General features: G+C 42.1%; 1 protein-coding gene across 1 annotated transcript in view; it reads right to left on the bottom strand.

Annotated features, from left to right (window-relative positions):
* Positions 1–6140: 6140 nt before the first annotated feature.
* Positions 6141–13103, bottom strand: part of LOC134337691 (uncharacterized) — a 34440-nt gene continuing 27477 nt past the window's right edge. The window contains exons 22-24 of the mRNA XM_063032883.1: positions 10576–10750; positions 10380–10477; positions 6141–6551 (exon numbers count right to left, since the gene is read on the bottom strand). Of these exons, the coding sequence (XP_062888953.1) occupies positions 10387–10477; positions 10576–10750 (266 nt within the window). The 3' untranslated portion in view covers positions 6141–6551; positions 10380–10386. The remainder of the gene's footprint in view (positions 6552–10379; positions 10478–10575; positions 10751–13103) is intronic.

The raw sequence follows: 13103 nt of genomic DNA, 5'->3' as shown, positions 1-13103 counted from the left end.
GGCATGAAAGAGGAGTTGGCCAGAAAAGATTGGAAAAGAACACTGGCAGGAATAATGTCAGAGTAGCAATGGCTGGAATTTGTGGAAGTGATTTGGAAAGCACAGGATATCTACATCTCAAAAAGGAAGAAGTATTCTAAAGGCAAGACGACACAACCATGGCTAATGAAAGAAGTCAAAGTCAACATAAAAGCCAAGGAGAGCGCATATAATACAGCAAAAATTAGTGGGAAGTTAGAGGATTGGGAAGTTTTCAAATACCAACAGAAGACAACTAAGAAAATCATTAGGAAGGTGAAGCAACACACTCAAAATGCAGGAGGAATGCAACAGGCCAGGCATTATCTACAGAAAAGATTAAACAGTCAACATTTCAGGCCGAGGCCCTTCATCAGAACTGGAGAAAAAAGATATGAGAAGTCAGTATAAAAAGGTGATGGGAGGGGAGGAAGAAATACAAAATAGTAGGTGATAGGTGAAACTGGGAGAGGTGGAGGGTGAAGTAAAGAGCTGGGAGATTGATTGGAGTAAGAGATAAAGGGCTGGAAAAGGGAGAATCTGACAGGAGAGGACAGAAGGCCATGGAAGAAATGGAGGGGGGAAGAGCACCAGAGGGAGGTGATGGACAGGTAAGGAGAGAAGGTGAGAGAGGGAAAGGGGAATGGGGAATGGTGAATGAGAGGGGTGGGGCAGTACTAGAAGTTCAAAAAATCAATGTTAATGCAATCAGCTGTGAGGATCCTGCAACCCGAGTGTGGCCTCATTGTGGCAGTAGAGGAGGTCGTGGACTAGATTAGATTAGATTATGAGGACACTCAGTCCTCATTTATTGTCATTTAGAATGCATGCATTAAAAAATGATACAGTGTTCCTCCAGAAAGATATCACAGAAACACAGGACAGACCAAGACTAAAACTGACAAAACCACATAATTATAACATATAGTTACAACAGTGCAAAGCAATACTGTAATTTGATAAAGAGCAGACCATGGGCATGCTAAAAAAAGTCTCAAGTCCTGATAGCCCCATCATCTCATGCAGACGGAAGTGCCGCAAACTTGCCAATGCATTGGAAGCACCAGACCACAGCCGACTCTGAGTCTGTCTGAAAACTTCGAGCCTCCGACCAGCCCTCCGACACCGAGCACCACCTCTGCTGAGCACTTCGATCCCGCCCCCGAGCAACACACAAAGCCGAGGACTCGGGGCCTTCCCCTCCGGAGATTCTGGATCACACAGTAGCAGCGGCAGCGAATCAGGCATTTCAGAAGTTTCACCGGATGTTCCTCCGTGCTCTCACGTCTGTCTCCATCAAATCAGGATTGTGACGGAACCCTACTTAACAGATAACAGATTATCATTCACTGGAGTGGCTGTTGCCAGTTGCGTCACGCCATCTTCTCCTTTTTGACTACTAGGTCAGAATGGGAATGGGGAGCAGAATTAAATCAGTGGCCATTGGGAGACCTTGCTTTTTCTGGCACATGGAGTGTAGGTGCTCGGCGAAGTGGTCTCCCAATCTACATCAGGTCTCATTGATATACAGGACGCCACACTAGGAGCATTAGATACAGTAGATGATCCCAACAGACTCATAGCTGAAGTGTCTTCTCACCTGGAAGGATGGTTTGGTGCCCTGAATGGCTGTGAGGGAGGAGGTGTAGGGGCAGGTGTAACACTTGATCTGCTTGCAAGGATAAGTGCCAGGAGGGAGATCAGTGGGGAGGGATGAATGGACAAAGGAGTCGCATAAGAAGTGATCCCCATGGAAAGTAGACAGTTGGGGGAGGAGGGAAAGATGTGGTTGGCGATGGTATACCATTGGAGATGGCAGAAGCTACAGAGAATTATGTGTTGGACCTGGAGGCTGGTTGGTGATAGGTGAGGATAAGATGAACCCTATCCCTAGCGGGGTGGCGGGAGGACAGCGTGAGGGCAGACGTATTCATGCAAGTGGAACAAGTGCTTATCTTGGAAATGATGTGCTGAAACTGGAGAGGGTTCAAAGGAGCTTCATGAAAATGATTCTAAGTTTGAATGACTTGTCCTATGAAGAGCATTTGATGGCTCTGAGCCTGTATTCACATGAACTCAGAAGTATGAGGGATGACGTAATTGAAACCTATCAAATGGTGAAAGGCCTTGATAGAGTGAATGTGGACAGGATGTTTCCTGTGGTGGGAGAGTGTAAGGCCAGAGGTCACCACCTCAGAATAGAGGGGCATCCTTTTAAAACAGAGATGGTGAGGAATTTCTTTAGCCAGAGAGCGGCGAATCTGTAGAATTCATTGCATCAGGCAGCTGTGGAGGCCAAGCCTTTATGTATATTTCAGGTAGAGGTTGATAGATTCTTGAAGGGATATAGAGGAAGGCAGGAGACTGGGGCTGAGAGGAAGAATGGATCAGCCATAATGTAATGGTGGAGCAGACTCAATGTGCCAAACAGTCTAATTCTGCTCCTACCTCTTATCAATGTTCAGTATTGTAGCTTTTTGTTTCTTAGGGTCAAATATTTTACCGTTTGCCTGTAAATAATTGCTTATTCATAATCAATACCTTCTATCGCACTTTCCAAATTTGTGAACCTGCTTTCCCGTAACACATCAAAATAGGACTGAAATGCAAATTTGTTTACCAATAAGAGTTTGTTATCCATGGAATTTTGCACACAGTAGGTTAAGGAATCTCACACACTGAATATGTTCTGGATGAAAGTTATAGATTTTTATATACCAATGTCATAAGGTGGTGGCTGGGAATGGACCCAAGTGCAAGACACAGACACTGAAGTACTAGGGACAGGACTAGGATACAGGGTGAGGGCTAGGACATGGACATGAAAACCAGGAACCCGGAACAGGACTAGACAAGAGAGATAGGAGCCCGGGCTTGGACTCCGAGCCAGAGACTGGACAAGGACCCAGAACCTGAATCTTGCCTCTGGCTCGGACCCCAGAACTAGGCAAGGATGAGTCTTGGCTGGCAGGCAGGAGGAGGTTTGAGACTAGAGACTGGAAACTTGAAGTGAGGCTTGAGACTAGAGACTAGGGGCGAGGCTTGAGGCTGCACACTTGAAGCGAGGCTGGAGGCAGGAAGCTGGAGACTTGAGGCGAGGCTGAAGGCTTGAGGCGAGGCTTGAGGCTAGGGACTTGAGGTGAAGCTTAAGACTAAGGACTTGAGGCGAGGCTCGAGGCTTGGGGGTCTTGAAGCTGGGCTTGGGTAAGGCTCAAGGCTTGGGGTCTTGAAGCTCCTCCTGGGCAGAGCACGGTACTCTTGGGCAGAGCGCGGTACTCCTGGGCAGGGCGTGGATCACCTGGGCAGGGCGCGGATCTCCACCCAATGGAGGCAAAAGACAGGAAGGGACAGAACCAACCGCAGGGTAACAGCAATACGGCCTGGCTTACCCGACGGAGGCAAGGGACAGGAAGGGACAGAACCAACCGTAGGGTAACAGCAAGACGGCCTGGCTTACCCAACGGAGGCAAGGGACAGGAAGGGACAGAACCAACTGCAGGGTAACTGCAAGACGGCCTGACTTAACCGGCGGAGGCAAGGGACAGGAAGGGACAGAACCAACCACAGGGTAATGGCAAGATGGCCTGACTTACCCCGCGGAGGCAAGGGACAGGAAGGGACAGAACCAATCGCAGGGTAACAGCAAGGCGGCCTGACTTACCCTGCGGAGGCAAGGGACAGGAAGGGAGCTAGGTACAGGGTGCTCCAGGACTAGACTTCAGGCAAGACGAGGCGAGAGTTACCAGCAAGACAAGGCAAGGCTTCAGGCAATGCAAGGCGAGAGTTACCAGCAAGACAAGGCAGGGCTTCAGGTGAGGAAGCAGAAGGCAGGGGAAGGGATACCAGGACTAAGGACAAGAGCAATCCAACAGCCACGCCCTGAGCTCTGGAGGTATTTGTGTAGCCAGCTCCAACGAGAATCAGCTGCCTCAATTAGTGCTCAACAGGAACAGAAACAGGATAGACAGGAAAACCTGGAGCAAGGGTCGATGGACCGGACCGTGAACCGGAATGTGGACTTCACAGACTGGACCATGACAATCAAGGATGTCAAGGAACCCTAATACTGTGAAAGATCGTGATAGAGAATGAATTATAGGATATGATTTCCTTGATTTACTTCATGAGCCATTGAGTAACTGGTGTAATGGTAAATTCTATGCATGCCTGGACTTGTAGGACTTGTCACATAGACAGCCTCTAGTGCATTGTAAGTGTGTTTTGCATACCCTTGTCATCCATGAAGTGTTAGATCAAAACAAATGGCCAGTTTAACTAATCTTTGATTGCAACAAAATGGTTGAAGATGGGAAAAAATAGCATGTTTGTAAATTGTAAGTGTGTAGAATGATGTGCAGAAATTGTCAGTAAATTAAAGTTTAGTGTGATCAGCCTTTTATGCTTTATTTCTGAGTCTTCATCATTGGTTGGAGCTAATTCTTTTGATAGTTAATAGCAACTGAGATTTTCAGACCAATGTTGGTAAATTTTGGATCTTAACATCATTTAAGACTATTTTTGCCATTGAAAAGAAAGTGATAATTAACAAGATCTTGTCCTGAAGTGAATCTGATGATAGTGACTAGTCCAAAAACACCCAGAAATATATATGGAATTGTTTTAGCTTACCAAGCTATATGTTTTTTTACCATTCAGCATCAGAACACCTAAGACACACATTCAAAGATATTGGAACACAGAATGAAGCCTTTTCATATAATACCTAAATCCTAAATTTTTAGATTTTTGCAGCCAGTAGAAGTAATTGTTTGTTAGGTATTTCTCAATACTTGCAAATTTTTGATATTTTTGTGAGAGCATGATGTTATTTACCGATACATGGTATATACAGTATGCATAGAAATTAGAAAATCAATTAGGAGAGCAAAATTAGATTTTAAAAAATACCATATTGTACTAACAGTGTACTATTACTATGCCTTCTGGTCTTCTGGTATGTTTTGTTATACTTCAGCAACCATGTTGACCACTTCGGGGGTATGTAAACAACAGGTGCCCCACTGTGCAACCATGGAAGATCCATGAGTTATAATAGTTGTATTATTAAATAGAACAGTCCAGCAAAGGAACGAATCTAAGATCGAAGCAACAATTTTTTATGACCAATTATGCACATTTTTGAATGCAGAAAATTGCAACACTAATGCTAGAGAGGTAATGATGAGAAATTGTAATGATATTTATATAAGGAATGTAATTATCATAAGTATTTTGCATATTTAGAAAATAGAGGTTAACGTTCATTTCCATTCTTATAAACTAATATATATTCCAACATTAGAATAATTGTACATTATGTAATAGAGTAGGTACATAAGCTTGAAGGCACCTACTCTTTCGGTCTGAAGACATAGCTGTTTTAGAAAGTTTCTTCCCCACCGCTATCAGATTTCTGACTGGCCCATGAACCCCCTGAACACTACCTCACTATTTTGTTCTCTTTTTGTACTATTTATTTCTTATATATTCTTTTTGTAATTTATAATATTTTTATGTATTGCACTGCCCTGCTACAAAACAAATTTTATAACATATGTCCGTGGTAATAAACCTAATTACACTCTAATAAAATTTAGACCACTGAAGATTATTTTCAGTGTTGAGTATCAATAATTCACTGAGAGATTGTTTAACTTGTAGAATCTCACAAAAAATATCATCTTAAGATAGCTCCTAACTGAAGCAAAGCTCACATTTACAAGAGTTGAAATTGCTATATCAATGGAAACAACAAACAGAGATGCAATTGAATTGTAGTCAGGAATGAAAGTGAGTATGAACAAAATTGTAACATCTAAACATAAACTGGCCTAGCTGAAAAATTGTGTTACCATTGTGGCAGCAGCTCATTCACACCAGACCAATGCAGATTTCACAGTAAAACTGAAGTTCAATGTAAATTTATTAGGTACATTTAATGTCAGAGAAATGTATACAATATACATGCTGGAATTCTTTTCCTTCACAGACATCCATGAAAACAAAGTGCCCCAAAGAATGAATGATAGTAAAAATGTTAAAACCCCCAAGCCCCCCCCCCAGCTCCCCCTCCCATGCACAAACAACAGCAAAGCAATGACCCCCACCCCCACCAGCAAAAAAGCATCAGCACTCTCCACCGAGCACTCAAGTGTGCAGCAAAGCATCCATAAAGACACAGACTTGCAGTACCCCAAAAACTACTCGTTTACCCAATAATTCAACGCACCACAGGCTCTCCCTCTGTCCCTAATAAGGGAAAAAGAGGTATCCCCATTTCACAGTGAGAGGGGAGACATAACAAACAACTCGCTGATTTACGATGTTAAAAGTCCGCTGCATCGCTTTTTCTGAGCTCTGAGCCCTGAGAGTCGGCACCGAAAAGATGCAGCTCTCCGGGCACACAACCCCCGGCAGATAATCCGCTGCTCCCAATGTTCTGTGTTCTCCCACGATGCTTCAATCAGGGGCACTAGCCTAGAATCAGCACATCCCAGAACCACGAAATCCCGGAATACTGAAGGCATGCTTGTCTGCAAAGTGGTGACATTGGGTCAGTAGTAAGTGGTAAGTGAACCAATATGAGTATTAAACGTAGTTATCCATTCATCACCAACTAGTATGCTGTAGGTGTGATCACCACATGGTCCTTGTGGGGATGATGTCCTATTTTCATACTGAGGATTGTTTTGATTGTATTGTGCCAAACTACTATCATTCTAATTACAGTATCGTCAGAATATACCTAGCTGTTCAAATCCCAGCAATGTGGAATCATGGCTTATATTCCTCCAGTACCCGTAATCTCATGGCCAACAATCAACTCCGTACTCAGATATCAACAACAGGAGTTCATTAGGGCAGTGCCCTAGGGTCAACGATCATCAGTAGCTTCGTTAGTCACTTTCCTTCTGTAATAATATCAGAGGTAGGGGATGTTTGCTGATGATTATATAATGCTCATTGCATTCACAATTTGTGAGAATCTGAAACACCGCATACCAACATGCTGCAAGGTGTGGGCACCATTTAGGAATGGGCTGATAAGTGGCAGTATAAGGTAATATTTATGTCCACAGCCACCCATCTTTGACATTCCATTGCATTATCATCACCAAGCCCAATCTGTTTATGTTAGTCTATCAGCATGGGAAGATGGCAGCTAGGGCATTGATTGCTTCATAATTACTAAGCACACTATGTTCATTTGTACATAATGTAGATTCTGTTTATAGTGTTGTTTCAGAAGCAATCGAGTTTAGATTCCCATACACCCCTCTGGATTGGCCTCATTAACATTGTGGCTATAAGAGATAACAGGAGGCTGGGTATACTTCCTACCATCTACGGGACATGTCAAAAGTGGACAGATTTCAATGTGTTTGCTTTGAGTGTTATTCCAGAATCTCGGACAACCTGCTTAATTAATGCCCTATCTAACCAATTACTTGTAATTTCTCCCAGAGTTAGCATGCATTGGTGTTAGTGCGTCCCATCAACACTATGGCTGATAGCAGCTCTCAAACTTCAGAGAAGAATAAGGGAAGCAGGCACCTTCAGGTTTCCTTTCATTCTAACGTTGAAGTATATCACTGTTACTTTGTTGGCACTTAGACTTAATCCTGGATTACTAGCCAGCATACTTGGAGACGAAACAGAAAATACTGAAACTACTCATCAGGTCAAGCTGCATCTATGGAGAGAGCAATAGAGTTCATGTCTCAGATCAGTGAGTTTTCACCAGAAGTAGAAAAGTGATACTACGAGTGTGCCTTAAACTGCAGAGAGAGAAAAGGAGAAATATGGGAATGTCTGTAAAAATGGAATGGAGATTGGAGCTGTGCTGTCAGAGTCATCCAGTTAATAGGTAAATCAGGAGAGAATAAGAAAACCACAAAAAGAGCATGTCACCAAGTAGAGATAGGACACAGTACTTGCTCGAAATCTGAAACAAAAAAGAATGCTGGAAATATCCAGAATCATCCAACTTAACTCATTCTTTCTCTTACGACAGAACACATCTAATCTCTGGAAAATTCCAAAAGAATGCTGGACCAGAGAACTCTGAAATCATGGTGTCACCTGGCCAGTGATCTGTGATACTCTTGTTTCCCCATTCTGACAAAGGGTCATTCTCCTTTATTGTTAACTCTGTTTTACTCTCCATAGATGCTGCCTGACATGCTAATTATATCCTGGATTTTCTTCTTTTAGTTATGATTTCAAGCATCTGAGTTTTAAGTTTTTAAATGCTGTGGGAGGACCCTCACAAAACAGAAGTGGATCAAAGTTCACCATAATCTTCTCCAGGACCATTGTGGATGGCCAGTTGATGCTGATCATGCCAGTGATTCCACTTTGATGTCAGCATGGTTTCCTTAAGGGCAAATCTTGCCTGACAAACCTGTTGGAATTCTTCGAGGAGATTACACATAGGATAGATAAAGAAGATGCAGTGGATGTTGTATATTTGGACTTTCAGAAAGCCTTTGACAAGGTGCCACATGAGGTGCTTACCAAGTTAAGAGCCCAGGATATTACAAGAAAGTTACTGGCATGGTTAGTGCATTGGCTGATTGGTAGGAAACAACGAGTTGTCCTTTTCTTGTTAGCTGTCAATATCTAGTGCAGTTCCGGAGTGTTTGGTTTTGGGCCTGCTTCTTTTTAGATGATGGAATAGATGGCTTTGTTTCCAACTTTCCAGATGACATGAAGATTGCTGGAGGGTTGGGGCTGCGGAAGGACTTAGACAGATTAGGAGAATGGGTAAGAAAGTGGCAAATGAAATACAATGTTGGAATATGCATGGTTACGTACTTTGGTAGTAGAAATAAATGGTAGTGGAATTTTCAAACCGGGAAGAAAATCCAATAATCTGAGATGCAAAGGGACTTGGGAGTTCTTGTGCAGAAGAACCTAAAGGTTAACTTGCAAGTAGAGTCAGTGGTGAGGAAGGCAAATGCAATGTTGGCATTCATTTCAAGAGGTCTAGAATATAAGAGCAGGGATGTGATGTTGAGGCTTTATAAGGCACTGGTGAGATCTCACCTTGAGTATTATGAACAGTTTTGGGCTCTTCATCTAAGAAAAGATGTGCTGGCATTGGAGAGGTTTCAGAGGAAGTTCACAAGGATGATTCTGGGAATGAAAGGGTTATCATATGAGGAACGCTTGATAGCTCTGGGTCTGTATTTGATGGAATTTGGAAGGATGAGGGTGGATCTCATTGAAACTTTTTGAATGTTGAAAGGCCTATGCATAATAGATGTGGAAAGGATGTTTCCCATGGTGGGGGAATCTAGGACAAGAGGTCACAGCCTCAGGATAGAGAGGCATCCATTTAAAACAGATGCGGAGAAATTTCTTCAGCCAGAGGGTGGTGAATTTATGGAATTTATTACCACAGACAGCGGTGGAGACCAGGTCATTAGGTATATTTAAGGCAGGGCTTGAGAGGTTCTTGATTGGACACAGGGAGAAGGCTGTGGAGTGAGGCTGAGGAGGGGAAAAAAGGATAAGCCATGATTGAATGGATGAGCAGACTCGAGGGCCAAATGGATTAATTCTGCTAATTCTGCTCCTGTGTCTTATTGTCTTATGTTCCTGCTGAGCACATTATTGCTTCCCAGACTCAACATTGCACTTGATAATTTCAGGCCTTTTCTGATCTTACATTGGTTTTCTAGCATCCATACTATTTCATTTCTATAATTTAAAAAAGATTTGTATTCCTATTTTATTTCTTTCACCAGGTTCATTTGTCCTGTTTTATTGTTTTGCACTTCAGACTATGACTTTTTTTTAACCTTTACTCATGGTCATAGTCATAGTTATACTTTATTGATCCTGAGGGAAATTGGTTTTTGTTACAGTTGCACCAACCAAGAATAGAGTATAAATAAAGCAATATAAACCATAAATAATTAAATAGTGATATGTAAAAGCCAGGAAATAAGTCCATGACCAGCCTATTGGCTCAGGGTGTCTGACCCTCCAAGGGAGGAGTTGTATAATTTGATGGCCACAGGCAGGAATGACTTCCCATGACGCTCAGTGTTGCATCTCGGTGGAATGAGTCTCTGGCTGAATCTACTCCTGTGCCTAACCTGTACATTATGTAGTGGATGGGAGACATTGTCCAAGATGGCATGCAACTTGGACAGCATCCTCTTTTCAGACACCACCGTCAGAGAGTCCAGTTCCATCCCAACAACATCACTGGCCTTAAGAATGAGTTTGTTGATTCTTTTGGTGTCTACTACCTTGATGCCTTCTACTCCAGCAAAGCCTTTCCCTTTACCTGACATTTGATTCCAAAAGGAAATGTCTAACATCAACTTTAGTGAATATCTAATACTTACGAGAAGATTAAGGGCAGGTGAATCGTATTTTGTAATCTTCACACATTCCACTTGTTTGATTCTTATTCAGACAAAAAAATCCAGCTAAAATGCTGCACCTGTTAATGCAAAATAGGACGGTGTGATATGTCTGGTAAAACAGGTCTACTAATTGAAGTGAGTAACAATAGCAAAATAGAGTGCTGGAATCATATACTCAGGAATGTTGTCATCAGTGCTTGATGCTGGCTTTCCAAATACTGTCTGTACTTCACAGGCAATTGGATTACTGCAGATTTCATTGGGATGCTCTTTCCGAAGATCTGTGAGTGTTTCAAAGTCTCCGTGACCCGATGGGTCATCACGATCAAACCACCGAGTTTTCTTTCCACCTAGTTAAAAGAATGAACAGAAAGTTAACTTTAAGCACCATTTCAAGATAAAGTTGAAGATTCTGTATTGGGCAAGAAATTGAAAGGAAAAACTCAGACTATGTAGACTGTTTTGGTTATAGGTGAGTAAGTGGCTTGCATAATTGTATTGAACAGATAGTTGGTTTCTGGAAATCTGAAAAGGGAATGTCTTATGTCACCAAACCTGCTATTTTCTGCAGGTTAAACTAAATGTTAGATTGACATTTAAGTAAATCAAGTCCAGTAAATCTCTTCTGACCCACTGCCACTAATGCTCTCACATAATGGTAAGTTTATTTTGAACTCTGCAAATATATAATGAAAAGTATTTCTTTTGGGTTGTTCATTTAAGCCTTACCATGATGCAAGACACAGCCTGCATAGTTGTGGATGCCAGTATTTATAGATGCTTTCGCAACTTCATGCATTTGATGGGTCTCCAAAATTTACTGAGGTGATGCCCTCTCAGTTTGAAAATAGATTCCTGGATCAAAAATCTGAGTGCCTCTTTTAGGATGGCAGTATATAGTTTTGTAACACTGCCACTCTGACAGTGCCCTTCTTGTTGGCTATTGGACCACAAGATAAGGCAACAGAGTTAGGCTATTTTGCCCATCGAGTCTGCTCCAGCATTTCATCATGGCTGATACATTTCTCTCCCAGTCCTGGTCTTCTCCCTTTGACCCTTCATATCCTGACTAATCAAGAACTTATCAAATTCTTCCTTAAATACACTCAAAGACTTGGCCATCACAGCTGCCTATGCCAAAAAATTCCACAGATTCACCACTCTTTGGCTAAAGAAACATCCTTTCCACATCCACTCCATCATTCGATAAGTTTCAATAAGTTCACCCCTCCCCATTCTTCTGAATTCCAATAAGTAGAGGCCTAGAGCCATCAAACACTCCTCATACGATAAGCCTTTCAATCCTTGGATCATTTTCGTGAACCACCTTTGAACTCTCTCCAATGACAGCACATCCTTTCCTAGGCAAGGGGCCCAAAACTGCTCACAATACTCCAAGTGAGGCCTCATGGTGATTTATAAAGTCTCAACAGTATATCTTTGCTTTTATATTCTAGTTCTCTTAAAATCAATGTTAATATTGTATTTGCCTTCCTCATCACTGACCCAACCTGCAAATTAGCCAGCCATTCTAACTGTGGCTGCTCATATTAGGATGGTGTAGTTTTAAGCCAATCTTCTTGGCTTGGGCTATCTGTAGTCTCCTTCCCTGAGAGACAGCAGTCGTCCGTTTATACACATTCTCTTTATGCTCATTGTCGACAAGTGTATGGAAAGTGTGCCAGAGATCAACCAGATAGTCCTTGCTGGCTAATATTCTTTGGTATGTCCTGCCTCATTAAATGCAGATGGCACAGTGATTGCAATGAACATTAAGATATCAATTTTCTGCTAGAATGTAGTCACTTCTAACAAAACACACAGGGACCAGAACACATTTTGATTGTGGTAGATCTCAGAGTCCCCCGAAGTCAAATACGTGCAGTCAAGATGTTGGTGGTCGACATCGCTAGATGGAGAATCCTAAAGCATCTGTGATGCTCATTGGTCCCTCTGCTTGGTGCGCTCACATGATGAGTTCTCTTTGAATAAAGAACATCAACAACCTCCCTTCTGCTGCAGTAAAAAACAAATTACTGTGATGTCACACTGATTTAGTTTGAGCAGGGAACAACTCAGCATACATGAGCCAAATTATGTAGACCTTGTTCTCTAGCTTCATTATGGTCATGAATTCAAGCCAAAAGTATTTGAAATTGCTGTATTCAGTTTTGAGATCCCAAGCAGCAATGTGCTGAGATGGATGATGAGGTGCTTTACCTCAGGATTACGTTAATTTTCATTGGAACAGTGCCACAAACAGAGGTCAGATGGGATAGGGAAGTGAAATGACAGATAATGGGAAACAATGGGTTGTGCTTTTAGGGAATAGAATGGAAACATTCTGCAAAAGGATGTTGCATTGAGTTCTCCAATGTAGAGGAGATCATGTCATGAACCCATGCAAGGTGTTGAAATGGAAGAAGTGATTTTCTACTTCATCTGGAAAGATGACTTTGGTCTCCGACTGGAAAAAGGGAAGAGCTGGATATTTAATTATGTGTTTTAGAAGTATTAAGATACCTCATAATATGTAACATGACTGAAAAATAATCTAGTGCATAATAATAAGGTAAATATTTTTAATTTCACAGTTATAATTTGAGTTTTTAGTCTTTTCATGGTAGCTCATGGTAGGAGATTAAGATGCGGGGATCCACAGTGACTTGGCCCTTTGGATTGCAAACTAGCTTGCCCATAGCA

This window comes from Mobula hypostoma, chromosome 25 (assembly GCF_963921235.1).
Source record: "Mobula hypostoma chromosome 25, sMobHyp1.1, whole genome shotgun sequence".
Classification (NCBI taxonomy): Eukaryota; Metazoa; Chordata; class Chondrichthyes; order Myliobatiformes; family Myliobatidae; genus Mobula; species Mobula hypostoma.
The sequence above is the reverse complement of the archived record's forward strand: the minus strand, read 5'-3'. Positions and strand labels throughout refer to the sequence as shown.